The following is a 16,348-nucleotide window of genomic DNA, read 5'->3' as shown; positions in this document are numbered from 1 at the left end:
GAAGATACTGCACGTAAATTGTCATTAAAAGTGATACTTAAGCATGATATCACACAAAAATAGTTGCATCAAATGCGTGGTATTCGGATAATCTGAGCCGAGCAGCAAAAGGGTGAAGTAACACATCACCTGTCACATCAAACTCATCCTGCACATCTTCTGCTGATTATCGTCTTGATTAATTGAAATAAAAATGTAACAATGGTCAATTAATGATGCACAAAAACACAAGACAAGTGGCAAAGCAACGCTTATTAAAAGCTAGAACAAAGAAGTGCTTGTGAAATATGCTTAAATGATTAATGGATTATTAAAATGGTTGATTATTTTTCTGCTGAAGGACTCATTATTTCAGCTGAAATGCAGATCACACCTGGAAACCAGGCAGCTTGTTTTGAGGGAAACTGGCAGGTCAGTCGATCAGGTGGCCTGAGCTGATCCTGTTACCATTGCACCATTAATTGAAGCTCACTCGTGATTACCTCATGTATAACTTATCTCGACAGACTGAGCTGCACTAACGGCTAGCTGCTGGAGAAGGTGCTTGTTTGGGTAAACTAGGAGGATTTGAGATTGTGATGGAGACAATGAAGCCATGCAGTTCACGGATTAGCTGCTGGCTGGCTTAGCATGTCGCAGGGGAAGGGAGATGGATCATATGAGAGGGCCTTTAGATAAACTTTATTGATTGAAATAATGGACCCACAAACTCACAGCGTTACACACTCACACCTTCATCCTATTTAATATCTCTAAATGGCTGATTCACTGCATCCCAGAGCCCTCATGGCTCTCCCAGGACCATTTAGCAGAGCCTGAGGTGGAGACCACTCTGATCATTGACATACTTCATTAGGCCGTGTTATTAAAGTATTAGCCGTCTTATGTCACCGGGTGAACGCTCGAATGGGGACATAGATGGCTTTCAAATTAGTGACCGCCTAGATTATGTAAATGCTGCGCTCAAAATCAGCTTGAATCAGCTTCTCTTGCTGGACTTTGAGCGATCCTCTTGGGTTGGAGACCTGTTTTTTCTTTGGGAAAAAAAGGTCCTAGTCCTCTGCTAACCAGGCTACTACTACTACTAATACTACTACCTCCACAACTCACTGCAAACCCTTATACATTCTTTTCATCCACCTGTCTGACTAAGCGTTGGGTTCAGCTGCCTTTATCTGCTCTCCACAGGCCCCGCAGGATGGCAGAGTTGTTAGAGAGGCAGACGTCTAGCAGGAATGTCGTGGCTTCGATGACAGCGTTCATGATGCATGCAGACACCGAGCCCTTACCTGCTCAGTTCAGATAAGAGCATCAGCTCTGCCGAAATATATGTTCAGGAACACTGGGACTGTGTTGCATTGTTGGACGGATGGAGAGAAGACATCATAAAGCTAATCCAGGAAACTGGCGTGATTGTGCTGCTGGCTCGCTGCCTTCAGAAAGCCTGTCTGTTACTGGTTGTAGTCTCTGTCCAAAATTAACTTTTTGGCTCACCAAACAATGGAAACTAAATTATAAATGTCTATTACATAGATGTGTTATTCTAGAATATATATAAATATAGAATCAGGGGCTGCTGTGTGTGAAAATCAACTTTAGTAGAGATTCGTTCCAGGCTCTTTAAATTTTGACATTTTATGTGGCCAATCTGCCGAAAGGAAACCGGCATTTGTTTCATTATAAATTACTTTAGGTAATATCTCAGAGTGCATTGGCATTTTTCTCTTAGATCTAAGTTGGTTTAGTTGACCTCATACCCCACAGGCTGAGTCACAGAGTAATGATGTTACACCATATTCTATGAGCAAGTTCACCTGTTAACACATAGCATAGCATAACACAGCAGAAGTCGCTCCTAAATATCAGCATGTAAACTTGGGTTCATGTTAACATTAAGCTTAACTAGTTTTTTTTTTTAAATAAAAACAAAACATTACAACATATAAAGAAAAGTTGTGAAAAATAGCAAGTGAAAACAAAACAGCTCGTGGTGTCAGAGGGACTCTACCCCAGACTCATATACTCTTAACGAGGGCTTTTGTGGCTGTATCAGTCTTATAATTGGATGATTTTGGGCCATATATTTATACGTTACTTTAGCAGAAACGTATATATTATATACCAAATATGGCGTCTTTTTCATGAGGATGTGTTGCAAAGCTTCCCTGCTATTATCTATAGAGGAGTGGTTGACCTGCCTAAAATTTGTTTCACTGAAGAGTCTTAGTGTCCCATTTTTAACTGCAGTGTCAGAGAAGACTCTCAGTACTGCACTTGTAATTTTGGGGGCATGAAAATTGCCTATAATTTGCAAAACGTTGCTGTGAAACATCACTGGTCTCAACTCAATCAACCCGCAAGATGTCTAAGCAACGGCATCTCGATTGATGCATAATTTGTCATAAAAGAGACGAAGTTCTGTCCCCCCGGTGTTATTTATGCCTAAAAGAAGAATTGCCTGCACGTAACTATCAAATTACATTTAGTGCTACAAAACATGAAAGCCTGTATATTATCAGCTGAAAACCCGGGTAGCCGACGATACAAAGGAGGAGCACGGAGGGAAGCGGTACTGAGCCGAGAGTCTCGTCGACAACAATGGAGAAAAAAGAGGGGAGGTTCTGGATGAGAGAATGCAGCAGTGAGCAGTCTTTGCAGCGTTTCGCACCTCCCTGTTTGCTCTCCTGCTTTTGCCAACTCTCCCTGCTGCTGGAGTGTATGGCAGAGACAGAGAGAGGAAACCTATAGATGCAGTTTGTCTTATATCCATTAAAAAAACAGAGACTGTTTCAAATCTTAGTACAGACCATTGCGACGAAGCCTCTCGCTCCTCCCCCTTCCCTTCCCAAATATCCTCTGCTGAGAATAGAGTCTGAAGGAAATATAGTCTTGAGGTGAAGAAGCTGCTAAGCATCAGCCTCTCTCTCTGTTCGCTGCCTTCGTTCTGCCTGACGAGCTCTCTGTCCTTTTTGTATTTTTTCATATATTCCATGATTCCTAAACATGCAGCCAAAAGCCAGGAGACCCAAAGCCAGGCTCACAGGGGGTTAAAAAACAGATGTTTCCCTCATTTTCTGTCTGCACCCAGAGGCTTATAGCGCAGAAAGAGAGTAGAGGGATAGTTGTATGAATTGAACGTGAGTTAGGAACATTATTTTGTTGTTTAAAGATTTAATAATAGCCTGAAGAAAGTGAACGATAAAAGAAGAAAGACAGCTGAAGATGGAAATAAAATGATGCAACACTGAGGGAGAAAAAGGAAAGAGGAATACGAGGAGTGGACAGAGAGACAGCCTCTTGAACAAAGGCACACTGACACTGACAACAGGGCAGGGCAAAGGCAGAGTGTAGCCACACTGCTGACATGCAATTCATGCTGAGGGCAGCCATACTGGGCCAGAGTGCGGAGGTGATGCCTCACTGTCTGCCGCCGTTCCCCTCTGATGGTGCAGAGCAGCAGTAAACATTGATCCCTCCATCAGGAGTGGTTCCCAGAGGCCCCATCCTCCAACCCCCCCTGTCCACTCTGATCTGCTGACAGGGACGCCAGCGTGTATCCAATATGCCTGACACACCCAGGCTTCAAGGGGATACACCTCAGTGTGACTCTGAGTGATTTCCTCAGCTATAAAATATCTTAAAGAACTTTACCTCCATTTTGTCACAGTTTGAATGTGTCTTTGTGTTTAAGGTGTGCAGCCAAGTGGCCTTAGGTTAATACGACTGTAATACGACCCTGGGAGTGGTCATCATGTTCCCAGGTCTTAGCATCATACACAACATACAGTCACATCTAGCCTTAAAAAACTACAATATCAGCATTGGGATCTTTCTACTGTGAGCTCTGTTTGGTTGGAATCAATTACTGAAAATAAACCAATACCAACCGTCCCAATTGATATTATGGAGCTGTGTATGGCAGTACTAACTAAATAACTAACTAAAGTCTCTGATTTAAACCACCGCCCAATTCTGAGTCTGTCTCCTGCAGGAGTTTGAAGAGTTTCCTGGTATTTTCACATACGTGTGATACGAATGATCTTCAGTAAACAGAATCTGTGAATGTGCTTGTTCCCTCAGCTCTGGCTACATTTGCATTCTTTGAAGAGCCCATCGAGCAGAGTTTTACTGCTTTTTTATGAAGCTGATGAGCTGAAGCATAGACCGGAAGCTCTGTCTGCATGTAAGACATGATGAAGCTTAACCTAAGGACCTTCATGTTGCTGAACATGGCAGGTTTAAACTGTGCTCTGCAACCATGAGATGTAAATGAGGAGGGAGACAATAACTAATGAGGAGCCAGTGTCCATGGTAACCTGTCCTTCACTTAACCCTGTTGTAATGTGGAAAAACTCCTCTGCTTTGTGGTACATGCTATGACAAAGATAACGACACGCTGCTTTTGTTCCGGTATGTTTGTGTGGTCCAAAAGAAGGAATTATCTGATCAGAGATAGAAGCAGTCTGCCTCTTTCTGTGAGCCTGAAACGAAGACACTGAGCTGCTTCTCCGCAGGTTTGACTGGATCACATGAACTGTCCTGCTGTTTGTTTTCGATAAGTTATTACCAAGCAACCAGTCTGTAACTTGAACCTGCACGCTGGTGGTTTGAAACCCACCTTAAGCTGAGAGTAAATCCCTGAGGGCCAAAACCTCTCACACAGGAGCCGCAGCAGAAAAAGCACCAACCAAACAAATAACACCCGCTCCACAGCCAATTTAACAGCCTGTGAGTCCTGAGTGACATTCTCCCACCTTTCCATTCCTATTTTCTCTCTCTCAGACTCTAAGTCTCCAAAGCTGTTTTTTGTGTCTCCCCCCACCTTCAGATTGGACTGAATATCACGTCCTTGTGCGAGGGAAGGTCGCATCGACCATCATTTTTCAAAACTGTCCTCTCCTTCGCCTGAATGTGTACAACCCAGAGACCCCATCTTGTGTCCATCAACCATGATAAATGAGATGTCCCCGCTTGTCAACATATTGCTGACAACCAGTTTATAATCATTGCGCCTCAACACTGACACCTCAGTGATGAAAACGAGGAATGTCCTTTGTGGAGAAAGGTGTGTGTGGGCATGTGACGGTGAATGTATTTATGTCACAGTGGAAAAATAAACGCTCAATATGCTTCGGCCGTCAGCCATATGCTTTCTGAAGAGCAGTCGTCATCATCCTGGCAGCGCCTCAGTACGTCTAACTCACAGTTAATCCACATATGGTAGCAGTCAATCAAACAGGAAGCTTGCATATTAACATGGAGGTGTGTTTCCACCTGTATTTACATAGGCTGACATAAGTCTTGTCCCAAATTTGCATTCTCTTGTGGTTTGGTGTGTGGAAACCATGATTTTCCCTCCACCAAACTGTCTTCTGCAATATTTGCGGCCATTGGGATGCAGTTCAATTGATGATTCATCAGAAAATTCAATCTTCTGCCACTTTTCCACCGTCCATCCTCTATGCAAGCTGCGGGCCGTGGCAAATACAACACGCCTTTTTTGTCGTCTCATCTGTCATACCGGTTTCCTAGCACTAATTCTCCTATGGAGACGACTGTGTGAAAGAATTCGACTAACTGTTCTTGTGCATGCATGACTTTCTGGTGTCCAGGCCTAAAAAGGATTGGCCTTGGAGAGTCGAACCAACAAGCAGTGATCTTGAGCAGTTGTCTTACAGGGTCTTCCTGACCTGGGCTTGTCATGAACATCACCAGTTTCTTCAAATCTTTTTCGTATCCTATTCACTTGCTGCTTAGATACATTAAAGATTTCTGCCACCTCAGCAGCGGACTCGGTCTTCAGTCTCTTGATGATCAGCAGTTTGTTCTGTGGTTGAATCTTTGGCTCAGTTTGCTCTTCATATGAAGGTCTAGTATTCTAGTGGTCCTTTTAAACACACCTGAGAATGTGTTCATTAGATCATTTGTCACAGGTGAAGCTCTAACATGTGATTGGTTGAGTCATATGAAAATGAGACAAGACTTTTGTCCATGCAAAAACAGAGGTCATGGGCTTTACCAAGCTTCTAACATCATGGCACTTTTTGATGGCCACTTGAGGAACTGCAGGCACTGTAGCAGAAGTACAATATAAAAACAAAACTGAACTTCACAACTTTGTCCAACAAAAATCACACTTTAAGAAATGTCACTGTGAAACCTCAATGGGATGCAACAGAAACATCCCATAGCACCTCATACATGCACCTCATTTAGGACACATAATGCAGTGATCCTTCAATGTGACTTCTGCTGCTGCCTGAACACACAATGCCCATAACTGTAGGTATTTATACTGAATAGAGAAATGTTTGTGGTGGCCTGGAAAAGATGGTCTGTTACAGTTTAAGCGTGATGTTTCTGGCAGCCTGTATTGTGTGTGTGTGAGGTTGTTTTCAGTGCCTCTTTAGGCCTTTAGATGGTGGGAGGAGTACAGGGGGTAGCATGATGTCATACTTGGCACTGCTGTGGACTGGACTCTAAGAGACAATGACGCTTTGCCAATATCCTCCTGCTGCCCTTTTCTAGCAGCGGCTCTCGCTACATTTTCATGCCTCTCCTCACTTTCAGGGTGGTCAGTCAGCTGGCCGCTCTGTTTGTTTCTCTCACTCTTGCCCAGATTCAACTCTCTACTAGAGCTGTAAAGTTTGTCATGGAGGGAAAGAACTTTAAATAAATGATGCAGTTTTTCACCACACATACACTCAATATAAAGCTTGTTTGCAACATATCATGCTCATTTTTAATCTGAGTGTTTTTCACTCCTTTCCTTTCACAGTTTCACTCACTGTGGGCTTTTTCCAACATAAAGTCCTGCATCTTATGGCTAGAAGCACAACACCATAAAACATAACTCTACTTCACTCTATTCTGTGTATTAACCTTTAACAGATTAGCCAGAAACTTGCATGACTGCTGGGTAAAATGATGCATTTTTCCAGAATCTTGTGATTGCAAACTGTTTATTTTGAGTGAAGGTTTAATTTAGCTATGTAGAATAAATTGGATAAGATACAATATGTCATTGATTTTTACTGTTTTAGTCTTAATTCTTGAGTTTTTGTGCCATATGTGATGTGATAATATAATACTGTGTTTGTACAGACCTGCAATTTAAGTAAACCAAGCATCAGACGTCAGAGTTTAGATGAATGCATGTGCAAGCAGGTGCAAATGTGTGTGTTTGTGTGGATGTAAGAGCTAAGAGGCATCACCATGGCAGTCTGGAGCTACAAAGCCTGAATGATAGACTTGCAAACGGAGCCGAGAGGCCCCTCAAGGACAGCTCAAAAGGGGGGGGGCTAATGTTATGGAATTTCAGCTACATCTAAATAAGTCCGGCCTTAAATACTAAAAATACTTAGAAAGTGAAATATCAGACTCTTCCATCCATGGTGCATCCTCTCCTCCTCTGACCATTGATTTCCTCCCTTTAATGTGTCGTGTGACGTAATGATAGTGAGCCGAAGCTTCAGTCCTGTGTTAAACCAGGTGGAAAGTTTCTCCCTCTGAAAAGATGGGAGAAGCACTTCAAATCAATTAGCTAATGTCCTTTTTTCACATGTGAGTTATTCATGCAGTGACTCATATATGGGAACTATTTTAGAACGCAGTCTGAAGTTTTAAACTAAACATTTCTTGTGAAGTAAATACTGGTTCTACGTGATTTTCAGACCTACTTTTACATTTTTTAGTTGACTTCATATTCATACTTGGCAGCTTCTTACATATATAAAGGACAATTTATCTGCAATATGCTTTGTTAGGAGTTCAGTGGAAAGACTAGCAGCTCCATGTACATATTTAAGCAGTGACAAGAGGGACTTCTGTGTTTTTTTTAAAGATAAAGAATTCTTTAATGGAGCCCTGTGGGGAAATCTGAAGTGTTTGCAAGGATTAAGATAACAACTCATGGACTCCACACCATGATGCTGCAAAGGATTTTCTGCATCATACATCAAAGTTTAGAGATCAATGGTGTGGACTCCCTGACTCCACCTTTTATTTGTTTACATGATACCCTGCACGAAGCAGATGTACTCCCACAGACTGCGTTGATTTTTAATCTGAAACATCAAAGGGGTGAGAGATTGATAAAGGTAAAGGGAGAGGTTGGTTTCCCTTTGTTTTGGTCACTGAAAATCACAAGCCAGTGCTGTTATAAAAGGTAAAATATCAGCCATCATGCAGACAAACACAGATTAGGATGGACAAACTTTTTATGACATCAACATCCCATCAGCTGATTCAAAGCTTCACTGTTTACCTAATGTCCAGTTGATCTGAATATGGAAAAAGCAGCAAAACAATGCAACCATATCCTTAATGCCAAAAAAGGTGTGATTTATTTTGAAGCTTCAGTTGTCATGGATGTGTGTGTGTTTATTTCTGCTCTTAAACTGGATTTTTAATATGGAGGACTGTGGGGATTGACTCATGTTTGGAGCCATCCTCTAGTGGCCACTGGGTGAACTGCAGTTCTCCTGTCATCACAGAGGAGCTGTGGCTGTACTCCCAGCACCTCAGATGACCTAGTAGCTCATGTCCCTGTCTCTCAGGGAGAGTTCAGCAGGAAACTCAGTGTATTCGTGATCTCACTCTTTTGGTCTCTACCCGTAGCTCTCGGTTCTGTTGCTGTGGACACTGCAGCAGTCTGCCTATTGATCTCCTGCCCCATTATTGCCTCACTCAGGAACAAGACCCTGTAATGCTTAAACTCCCCAACTATAAGAAGAAAAAACCTAGAGATGACATTCCACCCTTTTCTGGCTGAGCACCACGGCCTCAGATTTGGATGTGATGATTCGCTCCAATGCGCTCAGACCATTGACAGTAAAAACTATGGACAGAGCCTCCGTGACGTCACCCGTTTGTTTCTGAAGAGCTGTTTTGAGTCTCAGTGGGAGGTTCCGGGACGTGATGACCGCCGCCATGTTGGCAGCGTCACGTCAACTAAAACTCCGAATATGGACAAAGAGGGGGGGCACGAGCGGGGTTTAGGGGGGCGGGCGATCGTGGAAGCAGGAAACTCACGCTGTGATACGTCAACTGTCTGTCACTCAAGCGGCAACGCCCATAATTAGGCGTAATTTTAAGTCCGAATACAATTGAAACGAGTGAGTTGTAAAAAAATTCACCCCCCCTACAATTGACACTAGAAGAGAACCTATCATCTGAGACCACAGCGATTTTTTGTACCAGGCCGTAAACATGTTCTTTTCTGCTGTGAAATCGGCCATTTTAACATGGGAGTCTATGGGAAATTACTCGCTTTTGGAGCCAACCCCCAGCTGTTGCAGCGTGAATTACAAGTTTTGACACTTCCGCATGGGCTTCCGCTTTGAGCCCCGAAGGTTGCCGCTTGGCTCAGACATTTTTGGCACTCCCGTGCATAACAACAAAAATGTTGAAAGGTAGATTTGTCCGCTGACTGTTTCCGTACCTACATCTTAGCCTGCAAACCTGTCAATGCCTCATATTTTCAACTGTACCTACCGAACATTTGGACTAACTCCTCGATACAAACGTCTCGGCTAACTGTTACTGGCAGACAGCCTTTATCTGGCTTAGCAGCCCAATCACTTCATGCTGCTGCTGGTCACAGGACCAGGATTAGCATCAGGAACTAAGACTCTGGCTTCCTGTTGTGGTGCTCATTTTAGTTAAAGGAACAGATTTGTGACCTGGAAATTCGGGGGAGGTGGATCTCGTCATTTCTGGAAGAGATGCTAAATAACGCAGCAGAGGTTAATTACAGTAACAACGTAATCCTGATTACTCACATACATGATTAAACACAGTAAACAACAGGTTGGAAGGACAGCGTGTGTGTTCAGTAACTGGTGTAACTAGCAGCAGAGCTGTTCAGACTGGGTGGAGCTCTGGATATTTCAGAGCTCCGTTTCAGTGCACTGCAGACTGCATCAGTGACTCAGCAGTCGCTCCAACACGCTGAGACCCAAACAGACGATGGGTGTTGTGGCTTTGATGCATGGCCTTACTGCTCGGGGACGATACAGCTCCAAAATGAGCCCAGAGAGAGAGAGAGAGAGAGAAAGAACAGGACCTGCACTGGCTTCTTTAATTTTCCATCCCGCTTCACACCCACTTTATCTCCGAGCTCAGACTATTGTACTCACACCTCGGGAAGGAATGAGCTCACATTAGGCGAATGAGATTAAGAACAGGGTAATAACTTTTTGATGTCGGCTTCAATCAACCTCTGTTCATGTGACGGGTATATGAAGACAAATCCCGAGGCATCAGTTCACCCTCATTAAACTGATGATGTTCTGACTTTATTTTACACCGTTTACTTCAGGCATAGTGTTTACAGCAACAGGATGTTTGGATCAAAATATTTAAGCAGAAATCTCTTTAAACTGAACCTCATTGCAGTTTTAGGGTGTGTTTTTACTCACGTTTGGTCACTGTGTGGCTAGATGCAGCAAATATAATGTTTGTTTGCAGAATTTTAAGACATCAATCTGTGGTTTTGTTGAAACATCACACGATGCATTAAAGGGCCATCAGTAGTCCAAGGACTTTTTGTTCCTTAGGTGGCAGCGTAGTTTATACTTTTTAAACCAACTGACATATTTGTTATGCAGCTGGAAGCATTAAAGAGCTTTTAAATAGCTTTTAAATAAAATAACCTGCATGGCATCAGCTGATGTTTTTGTTTTGTGTTTGTAGTTTAGTCTGTTATTATTCGACATCATGCAGAACCATGTAGGTGTTTCTGATGCGTCATGTAAACTGATCTCTAGCTTCTCTAAAAAAATCTCTGCCTCAGGGAGTCACCACATAATCTATAGAAAGTCAAGGATGGTTCAAGGGTGGTTGATGTTTCAGTTAAACTGACACTGTCCTCAGTCTTTGTCCAGTTATTACACCGAGTCCTGATGGACTGTTAACCAGGCTTTTTACTGACACACAGCTCCATATATGCCATGAACAGATCATTTAGGTGTAACATTTAACCTTGTCGTTAATCATGTCAGGATAAAAATTAGATTACATGCTTTGACCTTGTGTGTGTCTGTGCTATTGGTTTTGTGCTGCATGTAGACTGGCTGCTGTTACATTATGGCCTTTATGTAACAAGCAGTTCCTGAATCATTCTCAGCTCTGTGTGGTACTGACATCTTGTTGAAACAAAATGATCTCATGCCGTGCGAGCTAAACCGAGTTAGATTCAGCCTCTCTAGAAGTAGCTGCTGCTTCATTTACCTGTTGTCTTAAAATTCCTTGAACCCTCCTCTCACCATCCCCCTGGCCACTTTAAATGTGGAACATGGTATCTGGAGCAGCGCAGCGGCTGGGCCTCGGTCGATCAGCGCTCCGTTTTAGTCGCCTTTAAACAGAGCGTTCTCGTTTTGGGAGTTCAGACGTGGATATTTATATCAAGCGGGTCAGCCGAGGAAGAGCCGAAATGAGCAGAAACACTGAGTCCTGTCAGACAAATGACCTTCCTTCCTCTGGGCCTCGCTGTTACGAACAGTGTTGTGCAGAGACCGAGAGGGAACGAGGAGTTCAACTCCCAAGATCTTCAAGTCAACCGACGGAAGCGGGGCAGATGACATCTAGCATTTTCTCTGAACCCAAAGTTATTTTAGTCAAGAAAATGGATCATTGCAGACGTGTGAGATCACATGTCTCCTGATGGGTTACTAAAGGTTTCTTTAAACCACTGGAGCCTTTAAAAAATGCAGGTCAAGGTCAGGTTTAGGACACGACGCTGACTCAGCCTCTCATACAGCCTGCTGCTGCGTTATATGTAATATGGTAGGTAACAAGCTGACAAGCTGACGGGTGGCTGGTTTAAAATAAAAATTTTAGTTATATCAATAAATTAAGAAGCTTCTCCACCATTTTTTTAACTACCATGATGACAACTGACTGCAACCGCCCACAGGAGGGTATAGCTGTGCACATGTGAGCTGTAACTTTGTCTCGGCACATAAGCAACAGTGTGTATTAGTCCGCATCTGAAAATAGTCCCCCAACAGGAACATATGTTTGCTCCTGTTTGATGTGTCATTTTGGGACACGTGCAAACTCCTAAATACCACAAACTTGACATCTTTTTTTAAAGAAATGGGAATGTTGTTGTTGTGAACTCGGTGAACTGCAGAACTGTGTGATGGCATGCTAATGATATGCACCGCTTTGATGTTAGAAAGCACATATTAAAGAGTTGTCCTGCAGAAGTGATAAGAAGAGCTGATGAGCTGACAGAGAATGCAGGACGCCTCCAGCAGCAGTAAAGCCTTCACAGACGGTATTTTTAAACTAGCAGCAATGATTAGCCAGTGTGAGATGCTCAAACTGTCAGTGTATGTGATAATCGGGTGATGCCTCGTCTCTGTCTGAGACGCCAGTAAAGGGAAACCGTGGGGATGAATAGATGAGGGCAACTTGGCTGAACATCACTCTCTTCTAAAGGGCTGTTTAAACAGGCAGCAGCAGACGTTGGCCTGCCTGAGGAGGCTTTAGCTTCGAACTGTTTGGATCTCAGTGGATGCACTGCAAGGGTGACTCACATCGCTGAGTTGTAATTTCCAGTAGCAGCCTTGTTATTTATTACAAATACAAGTTAGCACACAGACTGTGGGATAAATGTTTGTCTGGAATAACACACACGCGCTTTGAAGGTTGTGTTCAGGATTGGTGTTCAGGATTGGTGTTTACAGACGGAAAAAAGGCTGATATGCTGGTGTGTGTGTGTGTGTGTACTTGTTTAATCAAGGCATGTCTGAGAGAATTCCCATCATGCCCTAATCATTAAAAGATCCATCACTTTTGCACTTTTGGCAGCTTTCTTCAGGCTGAGAACATTAATCATTCTGTGAGTCGACAAAGTTCACATCCTCAGTGTCCGGTATAGATATGTAGATGCGCACATTTTCAGTCCACAGTGTGGCTGCAGAAATGCCACGGCAGGTGCACTTCTGTGCTTTTGACAGAAGATGACAGAGAAATTAGAGTTTTGTACAAATACCCATGAAGCCCTTTGGTTTTTCCTCCAACTGACACAGAGCTTGCTAGCTATCTATATGCTAATGTTAACGTTAATATCTACCCTAATGTATGGTGATGTTGGATATAGTCTCAAAGCTGTTGGCATTTACTACAGACTGAATGCATAATCATATTATAAAGCACAGTCCATAATAACATATGCTTTAAGATGTGGTGGAAAACACAAATGCAGGCTGTGATAAAACAACACAACACACCCACATCAATGATTGGCCTAAATGCAGTGCAGTATAAATCTATGAAAGTGCTGTACTGGACTTTACATTTGTTGCAGGAGGGGAAACCTTGTTGTTACACAGATGTCTATAAATCTGACATGAACTTTTGGTTTTTGGTAATCTTAACTTGGTTAATGTTAAGAAAATAGACTTGATAAGCATACAAAAAAGTTTCTTTATGACTTCAGTCGCCATGTAATGGAGTTATACTGTACTTAAAATAAAAAACTGTGAGTATTTACCTACTTTTAGAGCCACTCACAGAGTGGAAGTGCAGCTTTTGGCTTCAGTTCTCAGCTATGGATGTTTCTATTTGGTGAGGACAGGCTGCCAGATGGACATTAACACTTCAAAATTCATCATCTTACTTCACATCTTCCATCCTGAAACACAATTATCAGTTATTATTGTTGCAATTATAAGGCAATATTCAGGATGGGCAGCCGCTCATATCTATCTCTGTAATAGGATTACAGGACCTTTTAAACTGTCTGTGCACCTACACCGATTCGTGTCCATTAGTGGTGACTGAAAGTGAACCTGAGCTGAGAGCCCTCCAGCCTGCAGTGGTAGTGACAGTGAGTCCTCTCAGACGTTGATGTTTCCCGGGGGTATAACGGCAGCAACAGCGGGGTTCAGACTGAGAGTGTCTTTGTTGTTGTGGTATCTTGTTGTACCAGTCTGCAGTGTCAGCAGGCAGTCACCCTGCAGGCAGCCATCAGCAGCAGCTAATGCAGTCTCTCCTCTTCTGTTTCACCTGAGAAAAGCACATCAAGCAGTTCAAACGGACACACTGTCTCCGTGGGCCTCCTTCCTCTGAGAGCACATTCACAAATTCATACCTCAGCTGGGCGATGACGCCGGTGTCCCCAGTGTCCGCATCGTGGAGGCCGCCTCACCTCAGTGATGTGTGCTGCTTTTGTTGTTGTTGTTGTTGGAAGCATCTAAAATGAACTTGCAAATCATGGCTCACCCTCGCAGCTTAGTCATCGCGCTGTGAAACCGGACACGTCTGTGGGCAGATCTGCTGAAGTGTCAGAACTCCTCCTGACTGCTGTCCCAGCATCCTCATTTAAACAGTGAGGGGCGCCATCAAAGCAGTCCTTCAGTCTCCAGCGGTCATTGTTTCCTAACTCACATTAGTGATGCTGTCTGCAGTGTAAAAAAAAAACATGTCAGTGTGTTGCTATGGTAACATCAACAGAGGGAGCCACATCCTCAAGATCGTTTCAGTGATGCTCTCTAAATGTTTATTGTATTAAGAATATACTGCTAAATAGGCGTTCAGAGGCCCTTTTTATTTAATTATTTATTTATTAAAATTAATTTTTATTTAAAAAAAAAAAAAGAATATGTGAATATAATTTAGTAATGTATCTGTTATTTTAACAGACACATGCTTTCAGATCATGTTAGGGCTGCAGAGGGCCACAGAGCATGGATGGTGTTGCTTTTGCAGGTGCTTGAAAAACAATTAAATTAATTTTTAAAAAATGCAGATTTTGCTCTGAATTGTGTCACTTTGAAAAGTTTCATTATGTGAATCACAGAAAAAGGAAAGAACTTCTGACATTTCTTCAAATGTCACAGTTTGCTGTAAAAGAGGAAAATCTGAGCACTCAAGATTTTCTTTTGAATCACCATTATGTTAACACCCTTTAGTTTAATAAAGAATGCATAAATAGATGAGCTGAAAGCAGATAATATGGCTCTGATTATCATCTGTAATATAACAGCTACTTATTGAGCGCTCCTTCCTTCTGACTGACTCGCAGATTTCTGATTACCTTATTGAGTGTCAATGATCCTCCTCTTAGATATTTTTACATTTTCACATCAGAGGCCTTTCATAGAAAAATATGTTGACATCCTACACTGCAAAAAAAAAAAAAAAAAAAGACAGCATAGCACCGCAAACCCAGGGGAGGCGCTGCTAGTCCCCGGTGGATGGTGGAGTCACTGAGATGCTTCTATTATTGGACCTCTCTGATGCCTAATCTGTGCTGAAACAAAGGGGAATTTACAGCTTTACATCTCCTCTGAAACGATAGCTAAGGATGTGTGGAACAAGTCTTTTCTCTTATAGATACAAATCCTCCAAACCCTTAACATATACCGGTACATATGTTTATGCCTCCATATTCATCTGACCGTGGGTGTTACGCTTTACTTTTAAACTTCACCCAGCAGACATTAGCGACCCATTTCCTTTACCAACTTTTGTTCTTAATGCACAATTGGGTTGCCTGTGTCTATATAGGGACTGTCCCACATACAATGCAGGGATGCAGCATAGTAAATCTCTCTGACTCAAACAGGTTTTCCAGATCAGGCCTGGACACCGTCCAGATCCAGGATGTCTTCAGGCCAGACGGCTGAATGTCTGGCATCAGTGTCAGTCAAGCTGTTTACCCCGTCCAGCCTTCAGGCCTCAATAGAGTTAGCTTATTCACAACGTTAAAAACTAATAACAGTTTTTTCTACCTTCTACAGGACAAAGGACTCTCCACCACAGGAGTGATGTCCTAGAGACCGTGGTGCTCGTTAACCCGTCAGAAGACACCGTTGTATCAGAGGTAAATTCAGCATATTTTGATGGTATAGTCTGTCACTACCCACATCTGGAATAAAAAAGATAACAACCAGGGAAAGTGTGCAGACCCCGAGAAAGGAGAATGCAAACTCACCAAGTCCAGATCTGTTTTCACAAGGGAGTATAATCCTGGACCTAGACAGATGACAATTTTCAGGACATTTATATTAAATTTAGGTAACCTTGACACAGTGATGCAGGCACTTTAACCATGTTTCCTCTGTCCCCATCTTTTCCCTCTTTCTTTGTATGTCCCAGATCCAAGCTCTAGTCACAGACTCAGCAGGACACAAGCTTCTGGTCTTAAGTGGCCAGAGCTCAGATCACGGAAGCCTCTTGCTTCAAACTGGGGTTTTCACCTACCAGACCTTTTCACGCATCTTTACTGATCCTGGGGTGAGTCACCTACACTTTCTACTTCACACTTTCACATTGAATACATGGTTTCTTGGTTTGGTTATAATCTAGCTTGTAAAACATTTAACTGCGTTAC

The 16,348-nt window shown here is 42.7% G+C and overlaps 1 protein-coding gene across 2 annotated transcripts in view; it reads left to right on the top strand.

Annotated features, from left to right (window-relative positions):
• map1ab (microtubule-associated protein 1Ab) overlaps nucleotides 1–16,348 on the top strand; it is a 49,106-nt gene that overhangs the window by 19,705 nt on the left and 13,053 nt on the right. For both annotated transcript variants that reach the window (XM_028430414.1, XM_028430415.1), the window contains 2 exons: nucleotides 15,756–15,838; nucleotides 16,114–16,251. In XM_028430414.1, coding sequence (XP_028286215.1) covers nucleotides 15,756–15,838; nucleotides 16,114–16,251 — 221 coding nt within the window. The remainder of the gene's footprint in view (nucleotides 1–15,755; nucleotides 15,839–16,113; nucleotides 16,252–16,348) is intronic.

The sequence above is a fragment of the Parambassis ranga genome, chromosome 19 (assembly GCF_900634625.1).
Source record: "Parambassis ranga chromosome 19, fParRan2.1, whole genome shotgun sequence".
NCBI lineage: Eukaryota > Metazoa > Chordata > Actinopteri > Ambassidae > Parambassis > Parambassis ranga.
The sequence above is the reverse complement of the archived record's forward strand: the minus strand, read 5'-3'. Positions and strand labels throughout refer to the sequence as shown.